Source organism: Marmota monax, unplaced genomic scaffold (assembly GCF_021218885.2).
Source record: "Marmota monax isolate L192 unplaced genomic scaffold, Marmota_monax_Labrador192_F-V1.1 WCK01_AAM20220418_F8-fsc00001, whole genome shotgun sequence".
Taxonomy (NCBI): domain Eukaryota; kingdom Metazoa; phylum Chordata; class Mammalia; order Rodentia; family Sciuridae; genus Marmota; species Marmota monax.
The window spans coordinates 45,532,609-45,555,090 of record NW_026693777.1 but is presented as its reverse complement, the minus strand read 5'-3'; the positions used below and the strand labels follow the sequence as shown (position 1 = coordinate 45,555,090).

The window sequence follows — 22,482 nt, the reverse complement described above, 5'->3', positions numbered from 1 at the left end:
TATATTTATATTTATATTTATATTTCTGTAGTTTGCCAGGGACAGACTGGCCAAAGACCAAACACTCCAGGGTCCCCAAGAAGTTTGTCCTCATATCATGTATCTTTAGAACACATGTGATTATAAAGCTTTTCCCAAAGATCTGGGGATGGGAGTGGGGGTGGGTAGGAAGGGTAATGCAGTCATTGGAGTTGGGGGCCGGAACATTATGAGTGCTCAATAAATATGAAAGAACGAAAATGGTGATGGTGGTGGTGATGACTTTGTGAATTTAAGAATGAAGATGACTGTTAGTTAATCTGTGTCTGTGACTGAATCGGAATCAGTCAAAAGCCATTACAGTTTAGCAACAATGGGCCATAAAAATGTAGAGCTCTGGCATCCCAGAAGGTCCCTGGAGCAGTCAGCCCACCATCTCAAATGTCTTTAATGAATAGACTGCTGGGTAGTGGGAGTGGAGATTTGTGTTGAGAAGCACCAGAGGGTACTTGACCCTTGGAGTCTTCGTTTAATTTTTCATTCTGATGACTTGGAATGAATGTCAGGAGGACTTGATATAAAGAGGCCATGTCCCTTCTCTTTCCCACTGACATCTTTACATTGGGAGAACCCAGAACACAAAGAGGACTACAATATCCCCCTCCCTATAAAGGGTTTTGGGGAGGGACTTAACTTTTTACTACATGAGTACTATAAATACAAAAGTGGAGAACTCCAGGGTCTTTACTTTTCTGGGGGAATAGTCACAGTGACTATACAATGAGGGGGCATTTCCAACCTCAATAGGCTCTGGATCTCATAGGGCCCCTCAACTCCTTACCCGTTTGCTATTTCTCTATCCATTTAAAATGGTCCTCTGCTGTTGACCCCCTGGAATACAGATCCCATTCCCAGGAGGCATCCTACCCCTCTTCCATCCCCCAAACCAAATGTATGTTCTCACCTTACACTCCTATTCCCCATACTCAGGCATTCTTTTCCATTTTCAGAAATTATGCTGGCTCCCATACTATTTCTCCCTTCACCCACCCTGACTATGTTCTCTGGCTCCCTCTGGGTCGTGGAACTGCTTCCAGTAATAAAAGGAGTCTTCCAAGATAAATGACAATGCTGGTTGAAGCAGAGAGGTAGAAGCCAGGGCCCAGAAACTCAGCAATGTGTGGAGTCCAAAAAAGCCTAAGCAGTACTACACCATCTGCAATGAACTTGATTTATTGTTAGACTTGGAGGCAGCTCTGTTACAGCAGCTGGGAACTATAGCAGGAAAAGTGCAGGGAGGAGCAGAGCACAGCAGCACGGAGAGGGTGGGAGCTAGGAAGAACACAAGGTGGGCTCATTTTGGTTTCTCAGTCACTTGGCAGAGAAGGTGAGCCCCAATGACTATCAGCGTCTGGATTTCTCAGTCCAGCAGTAGTCTGACGGGGCTGCTCACTGGCTTGCTTGGGGTGAGGTCCTCTCCTGGGGTGGTATTTTCACTTCACTCTGTAGGAGTTAAGCTATAGCTCAGTTTCATCTCCCTCTTTCCTTCCTCCCTTTGTCCCCCAAGTCCGCTGGCTTGGTCTCCACCTTCCAGATCCTCTTTCCAAGACTTTGGGTTTGGAGAGGCAGCCAGTGTTCCCATTTCAGCTGCAGAATGGCATAGTGAAATGTTGGGGGAGTCACACATGGCTGGGGTGTCAAATGTTGGGATGTCAGGCAGTGGCTTATTTTTAACCCATTACACACCAGGCCACAGCAGATGACCACATGCAGAGAAGCCAAGCAGAGGATGTGAAGGTGTCAGGATAATTAGAATGGGGTGACTGAAAACTTCAAAGGGTCAGGGAGTTTGGAAGAATTGGGATTGGGACTGGGGCTCTCCTTGCCCTTTTGTGCTGCCTTATAGGCCTGGTCTGGGTACAGCCCTAGGATGTGAATGGTATGAAGCAGGGACTGGGAGATAAGTTCCTTTCTCCTCTCACCAGTCTGTTGGTCTAAAGAGCTTCAAGTTTTGGATTGAGACATTCAGATACTGAAGAAGCAGTAGGACAGTGTAGCAGTGGTGTACCCTAAGACCCCTGCTAGAACTCAGACCTTGGCAGCAAAAGGAATGGAAGATGGAGGAAAGGGTGCAGCTGTGGGCACCTCACTGATAGTATCCTATCCCCACATAAATTACTAATGGAAATCCTTCCAGGGATGCTAAATAAATAGAGATAAGGAGGCCCCTGGGATTGGGGATATAATCTCCCTCCATGAGGGAGGAGGTTGCTGAGACCCATCCTCACTCCCCATCCAATACCAAACTTGGCAGTGCTAGGAGAGGGTACCACTCCAGGGTTCTCAGGCATGGGGTGACCTCTTATCCTAATTTTTTGCCCTCCCTCATACTATCCCTGTTACCTTTGGTTTTAAGACCCCTCTCAGAAATTAATGAAGGGAAGGGATAATACCTCCCATTTAGCCCAGACCAAGTCCCCACAGCAAGACACTGCCCACCCCCCAGCTCCATCTCCCACATCCCCAAAGGACACAGCAGTAGCCATTCTCTAAAGGAGCTGGGGGAGTGGATCCTGGGTAAGGGAGGGAGGTTCTTTCAGAACTCAATCTTGCAGGCTGGGAAGGACTCATCCTGCATGACCACAGTGCTGCTACTAGCCAGGACCAAGACGTTCAGTTGCTGCTGCTGCTCATGAGTCTGCTGGTACCACTCACGAGTCACCTCCGTGTCATGAGTGGGGATCAGAGTCACCTAGGAGGGAGACAAGACATACCTGATGTGAGATCATGAAGGGAAGGTAGGTGAGAGGTAGGGGCACCTGATGGTCTCAGAAGTAGCCTGCTGCCCAAGAAAGGACCATGTTGTTTTATGAATAGGGACTATGTTCTGCTATTGCCTCTAAGAAGCTTTGAACAGAATACTTCCTTGGCATCTCTTGCTACTCACCTGAAGATTCTCCCCCCACTGAGCCTTGCCCTCCAGCAGGGCATCCAGCACAGCCCGGCTTGGCTCGCCATTGGCAGGGTCATTCCCACTGACCACATAGTAGGATGCACGGACTCGACGGAAGAAATCAAGGTCAGCAGTCTTGCCACTACAATGATTTGGTATATAGGCGAGATCCACGTATACAGGGGAGCCAGAGCCACCCTTGGAACCTAAGGTCACTGTAGAAACAAGCCAGGACATATTGTAGAGGAAAAGTAGTACCCTCTTGGCAACCTTCCCCCTCTTTCCCATGGCTGGAGCCTTTGACTAGCCCATACGGAGCCCAAACCCACAATCTCCTCCTTCCTCTTTTCATGATATACTCACTTGGTCCTGCCTTGAGTCCATTGACTAGGCCTTTGGACATGGGGCTATGTCCATCCTTTTCCTCTGCTGGGGTGACCTGGGTTGTAGTGCTGCGTGGTCGGGGGGGTGCCCGAGATGCACGATCTACAGGCCCTTTACCAGGGGTGGGTGAACGTTTTCCCCGAAGATCCAGACGTCGTGCCGGGGATGCTGGCTTGGCCCGGCCTGGGGCCCGGCGCCCTACTCGCCCCTGAGCCTTCTCCTTTTCTCGAAGCCTCTCTACCCTCCCAGACTCTGAGCTGAGCCCCTCAGGGTCAGCCATGCACACATCAGGGCGGGGAGGGGATGGGTGGGGGTCTGGCTGGGGAACAGGGGGTGGGTCATGGCCAGGTCTGGGATGGTGAGTTCCACTGACCCCCCCAGCTTTGTCCACAGGTAAGAAGTCCCCATCTTCATCTGAGTCTAGCACTGCCTCAGCTGTGATGGACGGACACTCCTCAGTTTCTGGTGGAACATCAGAATCTGACTGTGAGGAGCCTGAGTCACTGGCTGACGTGGGGGGTGTCTCATCAGCCACAGGGCATGGGCCCCCTGTGGCCCCTGGACCTCCAGCCCGGCGCCGCCCCACTTTTCCTAGCAATCGAGCTTCTTCAGTTGAAGGGTCACTGTCATCTGTGAATGGGGGCAGAGGGGGGTTCAGGAAGGATGGGGAAAGCTCCCCACGGTGTGGCCGGGGATCGGCAGCACATCCCTGAGGCCCAGCCTCAACCTCAGAAGAGACACTGTGGGGTGAGCCAACAGAACCCTCTCCAGGACACAGGGGCTGCTCAGGAGAGAGCAGTGTGTCAGGCCGAGAGCTTCTCTCAGCTCCCTCAGGCCAGGCCCCTCGTTCCCAAGCAGGACAGGCCTTAGCCTCTTCTTTTTCCGTCTTGGCTGTGGCAGGGCCTGGGGGATTCGGGCTGGTTTCAGTTGGGCCATTGGCTGCACAATCCCCAGTGGGACCCTGGCAGGGGCTCAGCTTCTTGGTGGCTTCCCCTGAGCACTCTAGGCGGCAGGGCAGGGTGCCATCATCCATGTCTCTAGCCAAGCTTGGAGCTGGAGCCGGGGCCAACTCCAGTGAAGCTGGGGGTGCTGGGCTCAGAGGAGTGAGGTCCCAGAGGCTGTGGGCAGCTGGCTCCATTCCTGGGTCCAGCTCTCCTGACCCCTGTTCTGCAGCTTCCAGGCCTGAAGGGAAGCGCTCAGCCACACTTGAAATCACAGGTGTGGTAGCCTCAGAGGAGGAGCCTTCAGACAAGGCTGGCGAGGCAGGTCGTGGCAGACTGGAGAGGAGAGGGGCTCCAGGAGAGCTGGGTGATGGGAGCTGGGGCAGAGAGGAGTCCAGGCTGGGGGCCTTGGTCACTTCCAAGTATTCATCATGCTGGGTTCTGGCTGGGGGTCCTGGAGCCAGAGCCAGAGCTCGGTCCCCAGAGAAGGCGAGAGAGCCACAGGGTGCAGAGCGGGGTTCAGCTGGAGAGGGCAGCTGAGGGGGAGCAGGCTGCAATGAAGAAAAACCAAAGGCTGAAGCAGGGAAGTCCAGGCTGGGTCGGGCAGGACCCAGGTGTGAGTCCATGGAAGGGCTGGTATGTGTCTGAGTTTCAGGCCACAATGTGGAGGGCCCTGCAGGGGTGGGACGAGGGGGACTTGGGGACTGAGTCTCTTTTTCTGGCTGTTCCCGAGCCCCCTTCTCCAGCTCTGAGTCACTAGTGCTGTCATCCCAGTGACCCTGGACTGATTCTTTGGGGGACGGGGTCCTCCTATCTGGTCTACAGGTTAGAATGTTACCATTGAGAGGAGGGCTTGGGCCTTTGCTGAGGGGTATAGGGACACGGGGGGGCACTGCAGGTGGAACGAGGCTGGGCTCCACACTAAGCCCTAGCTCAGGCTCCTGCCTGGGGGGCACAGTGGGACCTGCCAGGGCTGCATAGCTAAAGCTTGAAGTGTCAGATTGGAGGTTCTTGGGTGAGACAGGAGAAGAAAGCTCCTTCTCTGCAGACGTGTCTCGGCCAGCAGCTTCCTCTTTGGTTGAGAGGCGTGGGGGCCAATCCCCAGCTGCACCAAGTGGAGGCTCCCTAGTGGGGCATGCAGGGCCAAGTCCAGTAAGCATCATCTGCTCATAGATGTCTGCATACTGAAAGCTTCTCTCATCAGGATAGGGTGTGGGCTCCCTTTGTTCTGGCTCAGTCTGTTCAGTATCCCTGGTGGCATGGCTCTCACTGGCCTCTGGGACCTTTGAGCTACAGGGGCTGCTTTCAGGAGCCCCAGCTCCACTTTCCCCTTCCCTTTCCCCTTCAGCCTTGCGGTAGTCCTTCCCTAGGGGGGAGTATGGTCCTCCTTCCAACTCAGCTGCCCCCTCCTGCACTGCAGCCACTACACTGTCATACTCAGCTGTGCCCCAGGAGAAGGGTGCAGGAGTGTGTGGCTCTGGAGCAGGTGTAGGAGGAGCTGGAGCTGGGGAGAGGGGTGCAGGGGGAAGGGGTCTATCCTTAGGCACCCACGGTGGGATGTCAGCCAACCATGAGGGGGTGGTGGGTTCATTCCTCATGGGGGGCATGGGCTTAGTCTCTGGAATAGGACTTTCTTGTCCTGGGGCTGAAGGAACCCGCTGTCCAACCATTTCAGGTGGAGAGGTTGGAGGGGAGATGATCTCAAAGGGAGAGCGGGTCAGCTTGTCCTCTTCCTCTGGTGGCAGCCCAACTGGTGACTCGGCAAGCCAGCGCTCCACTTCCAGCCCTTTTTGTGGTGAAGTCTCCTGGAAATCCTTGAAATCTGAGGCCCAGGGACTCCGGGGCGTCTGCTGCAGAGGGGATACTTCCTGTTCATCTGGTCCCTCATCGAGGAAAGTGCTCTCTCGTTCCTGGGTGTACCGTGGGCGGACACCCTGGCCATCCAGTTCGTGAGGGAACCAGACCTTCCTCTCACAGCTCAGCTGTCTCCAGTATGCATCCTGTTCGAGTGTCACATCTCTGTCCCTCCAATACCTGACTTCCTGCTCAGGAGATGTGTCCTTCCACACTGGTACAGGATCTTTCTGTTTTCCAACTGGCTCCTCTCTGATTGGAGGTGTTTCTTGCCACTCCCGGACCATACCCTGCTCCTCCCAGTACCTGTCTTCCTGCTCTTGGCCCTGTTCCTCCTGAACTGGACTCTCTTCCAGTCCCAGAGCTTTGGTCTTCTCCAGCAGAGTTCCTCCCTTCTGTTCTGCAGCTCTGACCTTTTCTGGAGATTTTTCTTCTACTGTTGTCTCCTTTGGTTTCATGGTTTTATCCTCCTGAATGAAGCTTTCCTGTCCCTGAGTTTTGTCCTTTTCTTCCAAAGCCTTATCTTTCTGTTCAGCAACCTTACTGTCTTGTTCCAGGGCTTCATCCTTCTTTCCTAAGGCCCAATATTTTTGTTCTAAGGACTGATCTTTCTTTTCTAAGGCCTTATCCTGTTCCTGGGTCTTGTCTTTCTGTTCAAGAATTCTGTCTGTCTGTTCTAGGGCTTTGCCCTTTGTTTCAGGGACTTTGTCTTCTGGAACCTTATCTTTATGTTCAGAATCTTGCACTCTTTGTTCTACGGCTTTGTCTTTCTCTTCTCCAATCTTGTCTTTTTGTTCCAAGATCTTGTCTTTTTGTTCCTTGTCTTTTGATTCAAGTGTTTGGTCCTTCTGTTCCAGGACTTTGTCTTTTTGTTCTAAGTCACTATGTTTTTTTTCTTTATCTTTTGATTCTGTGGCCTTGTCCTTCTGTTCTAGTGCTATGTCCTTTTGTTCCAGGGCTGTGACCTTGTCTTTTTCTCCTGGGATCTTGTCCTTCTGTTCCAGGAGCTCATCTTGTTGTTCTAAGACTTTGTCTTTTGTCTTCTGCTCTAGCCATGTATCCTTTTGGCCTATGTCTTTGCCTTTTTGTTCCAAATCCTTATCCTGCTGTCCCAAAGCCTTAACCTTTTCTTCCAAAGTCTCACCTTTTTGATGCATGGTTGTATCCCTTTGCTCTACAACAATATCTTTCTGGTGCAGAATTCTGTCCTTTTGATGTAGGATTTCATCCTTTGGCTCGGGTTCTTTGTCTTCCTGCTCTGGGGTTCTGTCTTTCAACCCCAGAACCTTACCTTCCCACTCCATGGCAATGTCTTCCATGGCAGGACTTGGCAAAGACTCAGGACTCTTGGTGAGGGAGTTATCAGATGTTAGATGTTCACTGGGGCTCGTGATTACCCCAGGTGAGTGCTTTCCATCCCCTGACAGTGTAGAGTGAGAGAAGGAGCTGGCAGGTAATTTTCTGTCAGGGCTCTCATCTGTGATATGTATCTGTGAAGAATATACAGTGGTCCCATCTGTGGGAGGTGACACTGTGGCTACATTGGGCTCTGGAACAGATACAGGAGCTAGATGGTAAGAGGTGTCATCAACCTGCATTAGAGGCCCCTTTTCATCCTTTTCAAGGCTTAGTTCTCCAAACTGGAGGGTGCCAAGGCTTTCTGGAGAGAGCTGCTTTGAAGAGATATCCAGAGAGGTCTCCTTGCTAGGACTCTCTTCTGACAGAGAAGGTGATTGTGTGCCTTCTGGAGAAAACTCTGGCCAAAGATCTTTATGTAAGTGCTTCTCTGTCAGACCACAGGGAGATCTGGGAGTAGGCTCTTGTTTGGCGGTATCTGGAGAGACTACACTGAGGACAGACAGAGACTCTGCATCTTCAGGGGAAAGGCTTTGATCAGGAATTAGGAGTGTCTCATCTTTCTGAGGTTCACCAGGTTCTTGGAGTGATGTCCTCAATTCTCTGGGAATGGCTTCTGTTCCCAAAATTGGGCCTGGAAGCCCAATTCCTGCCTCCATAGTCTCTCCTGCCTCTATGGTTTCAAAGACTATTGCTTTGTCCTGTTCTGGCAATAGCTGAATGGTGCAGCCGGTATGTATCCCAACAATGCTGGCAGGTGCTTCCTGGGCCTGTGGGCTCTTGGGAGGAGGCACCTTTTCCTCTTTCTCTAGTGTTCCCTCTTCAGGCCCTGGCTTGACTGACTCTTTGGCAGCATCTTCCTTGCCCACAACTGGTGTGTGCTTAGTGTCCCCCCATGAGTCATCTTCTTGAAAATCTTGGGGCTCAGACTTATCTTCAACCGGGGACTGATGAAAGGGTGTATGGGTGGCACTGGGTGGGCCAGATGGAGGAGGAGAAGCCATCTTCACTGTACTATCATCTGGGCTGAGGCACCGCTCCTCTATTTCTCCAAGGGCTGGTTCCCCTGGACGTAAGGTATGTCCAGGAGTACCAAACACTGGAGTTCCATATTGACTGTGAAGTTTCTCAGACATCTCTACATTTGCCCTCTTCTCTTCCTCTTCCACAACTCTCTCCCCAGCCAAACCTCTCCCTACAACCTCTCCTCTTCTCTCTGACTCCCCAGTCACAGAGAAGTCCTCACAGGGTGGTGATTTGAAGCCCTTGTCTTCTTCCAGGGAGGAAGTGGGTGAGATGGTACCTGCTGATGGCACATAATCTAAGCCCTGAGTAGCTTCAGTGCGGGAGGAGGGGATGCTTGTGACTGTATCAAGTAGCAAGGAGCTTTTGCCTGTTTCCTCTGTCTGGGGAGCTGTAAGTGAGGCCACGGACTGGTCCTCAGCCACTGATGTGGCAAAGGAAGAAAGCTTGTCACACTCAGTGATTGAAGTGGCTGAAGATACATGCTCCTCTTCAGCCAAAGGGGCAGCCACCATGTTGGGCGGGTAGGTGAGTTCAGTCTCTGGTGCTCCATAGCCTTTGCTTGAGGTGACAGGAACAGCAATATCAGCAGGCTGGCTGGCTTCAAAGGGACCAGGACCTTCAGGCCCAGGGAGGTCATATGTACTTGTAGGGAATCTGGGTGGAGCTGGGCGTTCCTCTGGTTCATCATGGATCTCTTCATCTGAGATGGTCTGCTCAGTCTCTGAGTAACCAGGGATCGTCTCATCCTGGATGTAAGAGACGTGCTCAGTTGCTCCTGCAGGGGTGGCCAGGCTGCTTAGGAATGATGAGGTCTCCCTTTCAGGCACCTTTCCCTGGAGTCCCAATTCCCGGCCCCCAAGAGCCTCCCTGCCCTTTGGGATTACCTTCAAGGCTTCCTGCATATGTTTTTGGTAAAAACCCACAGCCTTTGTCTCTTCCTCTTCTTCTTCATCTGAAGGGTGCACCTCCTCCATTTCTTCTACCTCAGCCTTTTCTATCACATCCTCCTTTGCCTCAGGTTCATTTTCCTCTCTGGCTTCTGCTGTCTCTGGAAGCTTCTCTGTGTCCCTCTGCTTCTTTTCCTCCCAGGTATCTTTCTCTTCCTCTGTTTCAGCCCCAGAGTCTGGGCCTCTGTCTTTGCTGCCTTGTTCTTCAGGGAGGTCTGAGATAACTTCTTTCTCCTTCATTACCTGCTCCTCTTGTTCCAGCCTGGGGGCAGAGAGTTGTGTTCCCTCTATAGCTGTGCTTGGAGGTCCCTCCTCTGTAGTATCTACAGGGAGTGGCTTCTCTCCTAGTCCTATGTCCCTTTGTTCAGCCAGCAAACCTCTCTCCTCACGTTTCATCTCCTCAAAGTCCTGTGTGAGGTCCTCTGGTGAGGATAGGACCATCTCCCTGTGTCCACTGACATTTGGGAGTGGTACAGTCCCCTTCTGCACTGGGGGTGTCCGAGGCTCAGAAGACAGTTCCTTCTCCCCCCGGGAAGCCCGGCTCTTGTCCATCTTGATTCTTCCAGGGGCCTTGGCTTTGTAGAGGGTCTTACGTACCTCAGGGGTAAAGGGCTTCAGGTCTGGTTTGGAAATTTTCTTTGCCTCAGGTTTGGTATCTTTCCTCTTCTCCTCCTTCTTGACATCCTTTTTCTCTTCTTTCCTTCCTTCATCCTTCTTGAGCTCCTTCCTCTCCTTCTTGATCTCTTTTTTCTCCTTGTCTTTTTTCTCTTCTAGCTTTGATATCTTTTCTTTAAGGTGCTTCTTCCCTACCTTGTCCTTGATCAGCTTTCGCTTCTCTGCCTTCAGTACCTCACTTGACTCTGTCCTCACCCTCTCAGGTTTGGCAGGCTTCTCTGGGGGCTTCTCAGATGGCTCTTTTGACTTCTTCTCTGTCTTGGCTAACTCCTTGGCCAGCTCTGAGCGGGCCTCCTTGGCTCCCTCTTCTGCTACTTCCTCCCGTTTGGCCAGCTTGCTCACAGCTGTCTTGGTAGCAGCTTTAAGGCTCTCTTTGCTGTCAGTCCGCTGTTTGATTTTGCTAGGCTTCAGGTTAGCAGGCACAGCCCCAGCAGCCAGGTCCTTCTGTGTGGCCACAGGGTAGCGCAGAAAGTCCAGATGCCGAAGCTTTTCCAGGCCCTCCAAGATCTTGTTCTGGGGAGCATTTCCTGGAAAAAGCACACGTACAATCTTCTCAGTAGGGTTGGCTGGTAGCCAGACCACAAGAGCTGTGATAGAGGTCAAGTAGGGTACTGAGATTTCAGCCTCTTTCCCATTGGCCAACACAATGCCTGTCTTGGCTTTACTATTGCCTGCCCACTTTTGCATGAGAAACTGCATTTCCTTGCTGTCCTTGACAGGGTTGAGAACATACATGTCCAGTCGGCCCACACCCATTTTGTGGAAAAGGGTCAGTGGCTCAATAGTGTTGCTGACCACACGGTACAGAGGCTCGGCCTGGATGCCCAAGCGGTTTAGGTGCTGAAGAGTGAGGCAGGCCTCCTCAATGCTGCGCTTGGCCTTCCGGGAGGCATCAGGCAGCCGCAGCTTATCGGGCACGTTGAAAAAGACAACTCCAAGCTCAGGGGAGATGAGGTTTTTCACCCAATCACTGTAGCTGCTGGAGCCCTGGGACTGCTCCTCCTCTAGTTCTGCCACTTTGCGCTGCAGGAGTCCATTGATGCCTGGCAGGTTGTCTGCCCCAATGTGAGTGAGCAACACTGAGTCAATGCGGTCCAGGTGGCGCACCAGCTTCCAGAAGCAGGACTTGCGATCAGAACCGCCATCTACCAGAATGTTGAAACCATTGACAGCAAAGAGGGCAGAGTCCCCTCGGCCACCTGGGAAGATATAGCAGCAAGGCTTGGAGAGTTTGAGGAAGCCCCCTGAAGTGGGGGGTTCAAGCAGGTCAAAGGGGGATGGCACATCCACAGTCTCAGAAACGTACTCGGAGAATTCAGCCACACCATCCATGGTGGGTAGTATGGGTTCAGGGTTTAGCCGGAGATGCAGGGTCTCTTGGGAACTGGACAGTCCCAGGTGGCTCCAATCACCCTCCCCTAAGCAGGACACAGTGAGGAAGGCCTGGATTCCAGGGTCTCTATTGCTGAGCAATTGGGCAATCTAGAGGAATGGGAAATAGAAGCTGATCAGATCACTGGGTTTGTCTTAGCCTGACTCATATTTAATTCCTTAATCTTCAGCTCTCTCCAAAAGTGAAATCCTACCTTTCTGTCAGTACTCCTAATAGAAAGGCAATATGAGACTTTCCCTTTCTTGGATTCCTCCCCACAATTCAAATCCTGTCCCTTATCCCCTTCTTCCTCAATACTCAGACATGAAACTTACCTCTGGGTTGTGAAGGACCTGTGCAAAATTTTCATAGGAGTAGGTACCACTCTGAAGGATGAGGTCTCCCCCAGGCTCTAAATTTTGCCCACTCAAGATCAGTAGTTTGTGAGCCGATGGGCTACTAAGGAGATGGTGAACCTGGAATGGAAGGAGGGGAGTAGTCACCGATGTGGGGAACACAGTGGAAAGCACTGAATATTCTTGCCTCCATCCAGTACTGCAAGGACATGCCAGCATTGTCCCCTACAACACCTTCAGAGTAGGGCAGGATATTGTAAGTCAGCTTAGATGACGGACAGAGGATTCTTGGCTTAAAGTAGTGGCATTGGAAAGGGTGGATGACATCACTTGCAGCAGTCCTCTTGGCAAGTCACAGGCCCTGGCCTTACCTCAGAGCTGATGCTGTCTGCACTGGGGTTTACCAGGATGATGGTCTCTAGGATCTCACTCTGGTGGCAGAGGGTCCTCTGGCCTGAGAGCAGGAAAGGGTAGAATGCACAATCAGAAAATGGGGCTTAGGGGAAAGAGAGAAGCCTGGTTATCCCTTGACTCTGCTGCCTCGTATACAGTTAAATAAGGTCTAGGAACTGGCTGCTCCAGTCTTTCCCTTTCAGGGTTTCCATCTCCCCTCTCCCATACTGACTGTCTTCTCCCTCCCTTCATCCGCCACACCCTCTGCTGCCCAAGTCCCCACCCTTCTGCCTGAAACTCAGACAGTTGACAAGAAGCTTTTGTCCCTCTGGAGCACCAAGCTCCTGGTGCTGCCTGGGGAGGGAGGGCTCAGCTGGATAGAGGTCTCTTGGGATGATGATCCTTACTAGCTTTCTCCTTGCTAGCTTGCCTTTGCCCTGGGCTTTCATGCCAGCAGAGTGTCTAGAAATAAGAACATGGGAGTTTCTGTGGAGTGTACAGACTCCTAGTCCTCTTTTTCAACCTCCTATCCAAAGCCAGAGCTCCTATTCCAGAAGACAGAGAAACAAGTGCTATCTCAGCTCTTGGGGTTTTACAATTCAAAGTGAATACAGGATCTAACTTAAGGTTCTGTTCTCTAGAGCCAGCCAAACCTGCACTCACACGCGAGTACAATCATTTTGTTCCCATGCCCAAAGTTTTCACAGCTTCTTTTTCCACCTCACCTTCATGTCTCTAGGTTCCAGAGAGGCCTGGTTCACTATCGTACAACCCATTCCTTGTGAATAGTTTCTCCTCTCATCCTCGCCCCTCTCCTATGGGCCTTTCTGCCATGCAGATGGGGAGCGAGGGGTTCACAAACAAGAAACACGTAAATGCTGGGTGTGGTGGTACACCTCTGTAATCCCAGCAACTCAGAGGCAGAAGCATTGCAAGTTCCATTCCAGTCTTAGCAACTTAGCGAGGCCCTAAGCAACATAGCAAGACCCTGTCTCAAAATAAAAAATAAAAAAGGATTGGGGATGTAGCTCAGTGGTAAAGCATCCCTGTATTCAATAATACCAAAAAAAGAAAAGAAATAAAGAAAGACACAAATAAGGAAGGAGAGATTCAGGTGTTCCCCAAACCATGGAGAAAGAAAAAACATCCCCATATCCCCTATTAACTGCCCTTCTCCAGGATCACATGAAACACCAAGCAATGAAGCAAAGGAAGTAGCAGGTTGGACCAATACTAAGAAGGATGCTACTGTTCCCAGCTTCCACCCTTTCTCCCCCACCCTCTTCCCAATTACAGTCACAGTGGAGTTAACCTTACAAGCAGAGAATCCAACAGATGGCCTGGGAAGTGGGCTGTCTGGAGGACACTTGTGGGAGAGCTCATAATCTGCTTCCTAGACCCTCTTCTGTGACCCAACTCTTTTCTTTCTGGGCTCAGACAAGAGGAGCCTGGGGCCAAGGCCTTTGTTAAGAGGAAGAGAAATAATGCTAGGATCAGGAAGATCTGGCAGCACAGGGCTATAAATACAACTGCAGGGGAAATAAACCATGATTGGTGCCAGAAGACCAAATCCCATACGGGGTGTGTTGGGCCCAAAGGAGTTCAAGGATTCTCTTCTATAAACTTGGGATTTGAGGGAAACTCTGAGGTCAGTTCAGAGGACAGAGCCATCTCTGAGCAGGCAGAAGCAAGGTTTGGGCAGGTCAAGATATCAAGGTACAGCAAGCTGCCAGCCTCAAGTAATTTAGATTTAGAAGAACAATGACTCCCCAAACAAACAAGGTCACGTTTTTGAGCTAGAAGGGGCAAAAAGAGAAATAACTATGGTGCAAACTGATTTTCTTTTTACCACTATTCCATACAGCTCCACAGTCCCCAGTTTATAACCACAAGTCCTTTCTGATCCAGTTCCTATCTTAACACAAGACTATTCCTCACTGTACCCCTGGGGAGTGACTCTGACTGTCAGCTCCATGGTTTATATCCTTTTCCCCTCTTTTTCAGGTCTGGGGGAAAGCCTATTTCTCTCTTCTACATCCCAGCTCTCCCACTGAAGGGAACCGACTATTTTTTTTTTTCCTTTTTCTTTGGAGAGGATTATTTTGAGGCAGGGGCACTTCACTTGGCCGGTACCGGGGTGCAGGGTGGGCTGCGGGTGTGGAGGCTGAGCAGACAGGAGGGCAGGTGTCTCCGCAGTGAGGCAGAAGGGAAGGGGGGGGGGTGATCCGGCAGCTGCAGTTTGCCGCAGTGTGTGTGAGTGTGCGCACTGAGCTCAGCCTCCAGCTCCGCCCCCACCCCCCACCCCAGCATGACAAGTCATTTTCTTGGCTGCTTCTGCATGGGGGGTTGGGGTGGGGGGGAACGAAGAGAGGGAGAAGAAACTGGCTCCCCTGTTCAAGAGCCCCCATCTTGGGAAGAAAAGCAGAGATGAGGTGGGGGTGGGGCTGAGACAGGGAACCTGAGGGGTAGAAAGTACCGGGAATGCAGGGCAGCTGCTGGGGAGGCAGCGCTCTCAATCTCTGAAGTGGCCTCAGAGGGGCCACAAAGGTGGTGGTGGGGGTTAAAGCCCCAGTCTCAAAGCGGCCCACAGGGTATGGGGTAGGGGGAACCCTTTGCAAACCGGTTGGTCTGTGAGGAGGCATGTGCCACGTCTTAATGACCCTTTTCTCCCTTCTTTTCCATAGTGTTCCCCACCTTCCCTTACTTGGCAAAAACTCGCTACCCCATTCACCCTCAGCATAGGAGCAGCTAAGCAATCCAGCAGTTGACACCCAGGAACCCTCCCATTAGGTGCATTCCCATAACACCCCTTTTTTCAGATTCTTCTGCCTCTCACCAAAGACAGCCCCCAAAACCCTCCAGCACCCTGAGCTGCCAGGCAGAGCCAGTGGCACCACCCTCTGCTGCTGCCCCAGGACTGATGTCTCCCACCCCCGCCCAGCTGCAGAGGTGAACTGTCACAGCCCCTGGTCGCCTCTGCCTGCTTCTGGGTCCAGGATGACCCCCGTGTTCATCCTCTCTTTCCATTCCCCCAGCTTGCCCAACCCGCTGGGCTAGTTCAAGATGCACCAGATTGCCAGGTACCAGCTCCCTTTCTGTTACCCCCATCCCATCTCCCTATCACAGCACCCTCACTTCTCTGCCATTGCAAGCCCATCGGTTTGGTTCTTACCCTGGGGTGTGGAAGGGAGCCCCTCATGGAGGCGGCAGCTCCAGCCTCAGCAAGCAGCTTCAGGGAAGAGTCTGCGGCACTTGGGGTGGGAGTGGGGGTGGGGGGGGCGCTAGAAGGGGAGGGCGGCGCCAGGGCGGGGAAGAGGGGCTGGTCTGTGACGAGGCACTAGAGACTTAACTGTTTCTTTCCCTTCACAATGTCAGTGCTCCATTGCTTCAGTTTGGCTGTAGTGGGCTGAGGAGTTGTCTAACAGTTTAAAGAGCCAGGGTGACATCCTATGGCCCATAGTATTCTTCTTGCCCAACCCTGCTTAGTTAAGAAATACCTTTTCAGCATCAGCCTAAAGACCAAAGCCCTATTTGCTAGAACACAGAGCAGGGATATAGAAGACCCGGGCCACATGGGCCCTCCCCTTTCTCTTAGAAACCGTCTGCTGCCTCTTCTCTTAGATGGACCCAGGGAATGAACTTCAGTCCCTGTAGGAGCAGGAGACAAAGAGGCTGGGGGCCCCAACATGAGGGGTAGGTGGGGGATGGGAGATATGCTGAGCTAAACTTTCTTTTGAACCACAGCTATAGACACAAGAGAGAGCAGAAATTAGTTTGTTTTAGGGTGAAGGGTGGTTTGAAATTCTGGAGTGGATATGTTTCCTAGCCTGTTGGGGTGGGGCACAGGGACCCTGAGGCACAAGTCTGTGCCAATGCAACACAACAGAGCAACCACAAAGGCCCTGATCCTTGGGATTCTTGAGTCATTAGACATAAGGAAGCATCTCTGAAGGGGCAGGGAGATTTCTGCTTTCAGAGAAGGAATTAACAAGGACTAAGGACCACCAGCTCAAGCAAGGTTTTCTTATTATATGCCAATTATTAATGTAATATAAAGTACTGTTTGGATTAAGAAAAAAATTTAATAATTTTCTAAGGTGATTGGGTCTCTATACCCTTCTTTTCTCTGTACCATTTTGTATCTCTTTGATGTCTATGTCTTACATTATCTTGATCCTTCTATTGTTGACCCTGTGTCCCTTAGTCTCTACCTCTGTCTTAGATATACTAAAGTATTTCAGAAGGATCTGAAGAGCTCTGCCATTGACTTCCAACAGTGATGCTTAGGCTCTCACACCCTGCCCTCTCCTCATTAACCCTCCCCAGTCCTGGCCAGCTCCTAAGACCTTGGCACAGAGACTTTCACCCACCCACACCACAGCAACGGCCCCACCCTTGCCCCTGGCTGCCAAGACTGCTTTTGAAGGTCAGAGAAGCCAAAATAGTCTCTGCTTTCAGCATCCCCCCCCCTCAACTGCAGTCAGAGAAGAGGAGCTGAGTCACCAGTACTCCTGGGGGGGGGGAGGCGGGAGGAATCCTTGCTCAGATCCGGGGATGCTAAGCAGCAACATGGCAACAGCCCCATTAGGAAAGAAGAGGCCATCTGCAGAGGTACACAATGCAAACCAGACTAAGTTCAGAGCATCACAAAAGGGAAATACCTCCCTTCTGCAGCTTCATAGTTCTTATTTCCTCCTACCTGAGCCTTCTATCTCTTTTCTGCTTTCTAGGGCTCTCTGGAGTGTTAGGAGGGAAACTTGAGTAGACATTTGACTTGAGAACAAAATAATATTTCCCAACCCAATGTGGAGCCCACCCTTGTTCTTAGCTGCCATTCCCAAGGGCCACACCCTGGGCACAGGTCCAACTCATAGCAGAGCTTTCCTTCAGCCCTCACCCTCTGAACAGCCACCCACAACAACCAACCCTCAACCTGCTGTGTCCCTAGTTTCTGCTGCAATGCAATGATGAGATGCCAAAGAAGAGAGACAGGCTAGAGCTCAGGCACAAAGTAAGATCAGAGTCCCTAGATTTGAGACCCAACTCCACCATTACTAATCATGCTTTTAAACAAGCTACTTTATTTCTCTCAGAGCTTGCTTCCTGAACTATAAAATGAATATAATCTTAGTACCATCCTTTAATAATTCTGTAAGGATTGACTAGCATAAAAGATGAAAAGTGCTGTGTTCCTGAAATCTTAAACTTGCAATGTAAACTTGCCACTGGAAGTCTGCAAAAAGTCACTTAGGTGATCAGGGAAATCCTAAATCAGAATTTCAGACCAGATGAATCCTGGACTACCCCAAGTTTCCAGGTTAAGCCAGGACTGGAGATGCTCTGAAGAATGAAACTTAAGGTTCTATTCATGTTCCTGTTTTCCCATTTCAGACAGCAACATGGACCCTAGTTCCAGGGACCAATTAGCTGTTGTCTTAATTCAGGATAGCTTTCTTGTTAGCAGGAGTAACCGAACTATCCTTTCTGAGCACACCGATGATAACAGAGAGTCAAACAGAAGATCTCAAATGGGTTCCTCAGGCTGTTTTTTAGTCCTTAAATATCAATCCTCCTTTTTTTCTTTTTCTTTCGTGTGTGTGTATGTGTGTGTGTGTGTGTGTGTGTACTGGGGATTGAACCCTGGGGTGCTCTACCGATGAGCTACATCCCCAGGCCTTTATATTTTCTTTTGAAACAGGGTCTTACTAAGTTGCTGAGGGTCTTGCTAAGTTTTTGAAGCTGGCCATAATCTTGTGATCCTAGAGATGCTGGGATTGTAGGCAGGTACCACCACACCCAGCCAATCCTCCCTTTTCTATAGGTGCTCAGTAAAATTATCATAGTATTATTTAAATTCAGTTTTTCTCTCTTTCTTTTCTTCTTTCTTTTCCATTTTTCGTTTTTCGAAATGTTGGGGATTGAACCCAGGGTCTTGTACATGCCAAGCAGATGCTCTATCACTAAGCTACATCCCCAGGCCCAAAGTTATTTTCCATTGTTCTAACAGTTTCTAGGTTTGTGTTAAAATGCTTAGAAGCTGCAGATATTTTTGCCAGAGTTATAAAGGAAAGCCCCAAGTCACAGCTGGTGACTACTTGATGCAAAAGCTGCCCTTGAAAACTTTTACCAGGCTTGACCACTAGAAGGAGCTGGGCCACTGGCTATCCTTCAGAAGGTCCCTCATTTCTGTGTGTGGGTGGATAAATGTGGAGGGGGTGGTGCCTAGGAATAATTGCACTCTTCCTGTCATCACTGTAGGATACATTTTTTGTCCCCTTTCTCATCATTTTGGCCCAGGTTAGAGATGGTGATAGAAATGGTGGTCCAGTCTGTGAGGTAGGCAGAAAAGGGTCAAGTCATAAGGCACTAGCAATTGTCCTTTGCCTCCTCACTCACATGAGGCTGAAGGGAGGGGCAGTGTCTGCAGCTGCTCTGAGCTGACTGTTGTTTGTGGGGACAGCTGAAAGAGGAGCCAGCAGGGGTGGGGCTGTGGCTGTGGCTGTCTTGAGCTCTGTAGGGTTTTTTCCAGGAAATTCTCCACTATTCTCCAGGGAAACAGACAGGCCACTGTGAAAATGTCCAAACCTAAAAAATATCAATATGCTAAAGTAAGCCCTGATAATGAATGATCATAAGCCCCTGGAGGACACCATAGCAAAACTCTTTGATTGAAAAGGTCTAGTAAGTGTTTCTCTATCTGTGATTGAGAATAATTATACAGCTCCCTGTAAGCCTCTTCCCAAGATCCCTTCATCTTAATCTGCAAAAGTGCCTAAGAACTTTGATTTAAGTTCTGATCATTTCTTTTCATTCCAGAAAATAGCTTACTTTCAAGTCTCTGTGGCCAAAGGGACAAGGTAAGAGAATTCTGTGTGAATTATTAATATCAGCAGGTAATCTCCAAACTTAAATTTAGTCATTAATTTCATCCTCTTGCGCTGGGGTTGTAGCTCAGTGGCAGAGTGCTTGCCTAACATGCGTGAGGCATTGGGTTCAATCCTCAACACCACATAAAAATAAAAACAAATAAAATAAAGGCATTCTGTCCATATACAACTACAAATTTTTAAAAAAATTTCATCCTCTTTCATCCCTTTATCACCTTGTACTAATGCTTCTAGGAGTACTAAGTGGTAAAACGGTTGATTCCTAGTCATCAGGGAAAAATGGAGGAAGCCATGACATGAATAACTTTAAATAGAAAGTAGTCTCAGTGACAAATGTAAATGTGGGGCCCCTTTTTAAAAGATCATTAAGAATTTCAAGATAGGGACAAATAAGCTGTAGTCCTTCTGACATGGGGTGACAGGAACTGCACAGTTCTCATTCCCGTGAAACTGAGGAGGTAGGAAAGGTCATTTTGGATTCAGTCATTGTAAGTTCTGCTTTGCTTTATTCATTACCAAACATTTTAATTAAGCGTTCCAGCCTCTCACAGAGTGCAGTGATGCACGCCTGTAATCCCAGTGGCTGGGGAGGCTGAGGCAGGAGGATTGCAAATTCAAAGCCAGCTTCAGCAAAAATGAGGTGCAAAGCAACTCAGTGAGGCCCTGTCTCTAAATAAAATACAAAATAGGGATGGGTATGTAGCTCAGTGGTTGAGTGCCCCTGAGTTCAATCCTCGATACCAAAAAAAAAATAGTTCCAACCTCTCATAAACAAATAAATAGAAGGTGGTATCAAAAGAGTAAATGGCTATGGCTAGCTTTACAGGAAGCCAATAACATCAGGAAGATGACAGCCTCACATTTTTGAATTGCTGCAGATATTCCTAAGGTAATGGAGCTTTAGTCATATTAACCTTTTCAGCAGCATCTCTAGAGCAGTTAGTGATCAAGACACAACAAAAACATTTCTGACAGTTAAGAGAAAGAGCAGGAAGAAGAGAGGTGACTATCTACCTTAGAGAACTGAGAATTATCTATACGTGAATTCAGTTACTTGGTGGCATGGATTTTATATTTTATAAAGCTACGTGGTCAAGCTTTCAAAATTTACCAATAAGATGATTAGATACCTGGTACTTTTATAACAGGATGTAAGACTTTCTGTAATCTCCCCTTCTGTCATGGAATGATGGTTCTTAAAATATTTTCTCAAATCAAACTCATTTCTCAGACCCAGCAGAATGAGAAATCACCTTCTGTAAGGTGATTTCAGTCCAAATCTCACACTGTAACTGGCTCCTGTAACAATAAATCCAGGAGAACCCATCTTTCCATCTTGGATTTGATGGTTCTTATTAGCCTTTGGCACCAGGATTCTGCCTACTCTGGAGATCTGTTGGTTAGGCCAAAGGCAGATGTAGAAACCCTGAATCCTGGAGAGTAGATTTTGCTAAGCAAGAGTCTGGGAAGGTGAGTGGGACATTATGGGGTGTCTGTAAAGGGAAGCAGGGATGCAGAAAGGGGTATGCAGAAAGGGGAACACAAATGAAAAGAGTGGATTTTTGCACGAGAGTTGATCGATCAGTCAAAATGAATACCTCAACATGGCAACAGCTGTCCACAAACAATTCTCTTTTTGGAGAAATTATGTTCTCCAGGTTCCTTCTACTATCATACCCTGTGTCTGCAAAGTACACTGGGTATGTGGAAATAGCTATGGAGACCTTCGACTTTTCCATCAGGAATCCTCCCTTCTCCCCTGCCCCACGCCTCCCACAATTCCAGTTATGCCAGGGAGACTGGACCTCTGCGTTTCTGTGACCAACCCTCACCCAAAGCACTGAGACAAATGACACTAGTCCTAACCTTTGACCTCTGAGGAGAAGTGAGCTAGGTGCCGGGTAATGAAGAGTCTCAACTGTTGGTTCAAGTCAAAGGATGATAAGTCAATGTTCCAGGAGAGAATCCCTGTGAGAGAAAAGAAACAAAGAGGGTTCTATTTTTTTTTTAAAGAGAGAGTGAGAGAGAGGGAGAGAGAGAGAGAATTTTAATATTTATTTTTTAGTTTTTCGGCGGACACAACATCTTTGTTTGTATGTGGTGCTGAGGATCAAACCCAGGCCGCACGCATGCCAGGCGAGCGCTCTACCGCTTGAGCCACATCCCCAGCCCCAGAGGGTTCTAGATAGAGTTAGTGGGTAGGACTGCAGGAAGCACTTTCAATCTCACATAAGGGGAAGGAAAAGAGGGGATCAGGACAGCTGCCATGATCAGCTATCTCTAAGAAGGATGATTAGTATCTTTGTCTATCTCCTAACCTGCACCTTTTCTTGCCAGTGCCAGAGGAGGACAGAGTTTAGATTAAACTCCGTCATTAATGAATTTATAGGTAGCAATTTTCTAGAAAGATTGCCCAGTTCTGGTAAAAGTAGATCCTAAAGGACCTATACTGTGGACTGCCTTCCTGGTCTTTACATCTTAATCAGATTCTAGATTCTCCCTTCTATCTTTCTATGCCCCTCTCCTTTCCTCCACCCCTAGGCGGCTAGCTTCCACCCGCAGGTGGCTCCGCAGCACTGCGCCACAGGCACAGGAGAGGGAGGTGAGGACTGAAGAGCTGATGGTCCCGAAGGTCACTCTCACGTTGGCTGCTGTCATTCAGAGATTTGACATTTGTACGCCGCGTTCAGAAACTTCCCTGTGCGGTTCAGGGACCTAAAGAAGAAACTGAAGGTAGGGACATGGACTTTACAGGGAATGGTGAGGACTTTCAGGACACTGAGGGAGAGGGGTGTGGTGTGACCAGAGGGGCTTCAGGGCCTGCACAGAGTTCCCCCTACTCAAGGAGATTGCGGAGTAGCACCGGGTGTGAGGAAAGGATGGGGAAGCAAGATGTTAGCAGCTTGGAAGGATACAGACACAGTCATGGACGATGCAGGTGACAGGGGCGCGTGTCTCTGGAAGTGCGGAATGGGATGGAGAATGCAGACGTGCGTAATGGGAGATGAATGCAGATGGAGGAGAAGCAAGGGTGGAGGTGCTGCAGGCACAGCCAGGACAGCAGCTCACCTTGTTCAAGGTGGGCCCGCACGGCCCTCAGCTGGCTCTCTGTACCGATATCGCCGATCACGATGAGCAAAGAGTGTTTTCTCAGGTCCCAGCGTGCCGCCGCCACCGCGGCTTCGGTCTCGCACAGCCGCTCCGCAGGGTTCTGAGACAGCGGTGAGCCCGAGCTTCGGAGCTCCAGCCCCGGAGTTGTCTCCATGGCAACGCCGCGAGGCCGCGCCGGCCGGGCCTCGGTCTCCATGGAAACTCCGGAGGAGTGCTTTGCCGGCAGCGTCCGCTGCAGACAGACTGAG

At 50.0% G+C, this 22,482-nt stretch overlaps 1 protein-coding gene across 4 annotated transcripts; it reads right to left on the bottom strand.

Annotated features, from left to right (window-relative positions):
• Nucleotides 1-1,196: 1,196 nt before the first annotated feature.
• On the bottom strand, nt 1,197-22,447 carry Map1a (microtubule associated protein 1A). 4 transcript variants are annotated; one of them, XM_046460663.2, is made up of 7 exons: nt 22,193-22,447; nt 20,990-21,091; nt 12,215-12,297; nt 11,823-11,963; nt 3,296-11,597; nt 2,927-3,147; nt 1,197-2,731 (listed from the first exon to the last, which is right to left on the bottom strand). In XM_046460663.2, the coding sequence occupies exons 1-7, from the start codon at nt 22,428-22,430 to the stop codon at nt 2,576-2,578; spliced, it is 9,243 nt and encodes a 3,080-aa protein (XP_046316619.2). In that variant the 5' UTR covers nt 22,431-22,447; the 3' UTR covers nt 1,197-2,575. The 4 variants fall into 4 exon arrangements, with proteins under 4 accessions (XP_046316619.2, XP_058440718.1, XP_058440720.1 ...); XM_058584735.1 differs by lacking the exon at nt 20,990-21,091; XM_058584737.1 differs by lacking the exons at nt 20,990-21,091; nt 22,193-22,447 and adding an exon at nt 13,554-13,597.
• Nucleotides 22,448-22,482: the final 35 nt, after the last annotated feature.

What these genes read in the sequence shown, in the direction of transcription:
- Map1a (XM_046460663.2), bottom strand. Translation starts at nt 22,430, where the DNA reads ATGGAGACCGAGGCCCGGCCGGCGCGGCCTCGCGGCGTTGCCATGGAG. An exon ending in GCGGGCCCACCTTGAACAAG is followed by an intron (nt 21,092 to 22,192) that starts GTGAGCTGCTGT and finishes TTTCTCTCACAG; the next exon opens with GGATTCTCTCCTGGAACATT. An exon ending in CAGACAGCATCAGCTCTGAG is followed by an intron (nt 11,964 to 12,214) that starts GTAAGGCCAGGG and finishes CTTCCATTCCAG; the next exon opens with GTTCACCATCTCCTTAGTAG.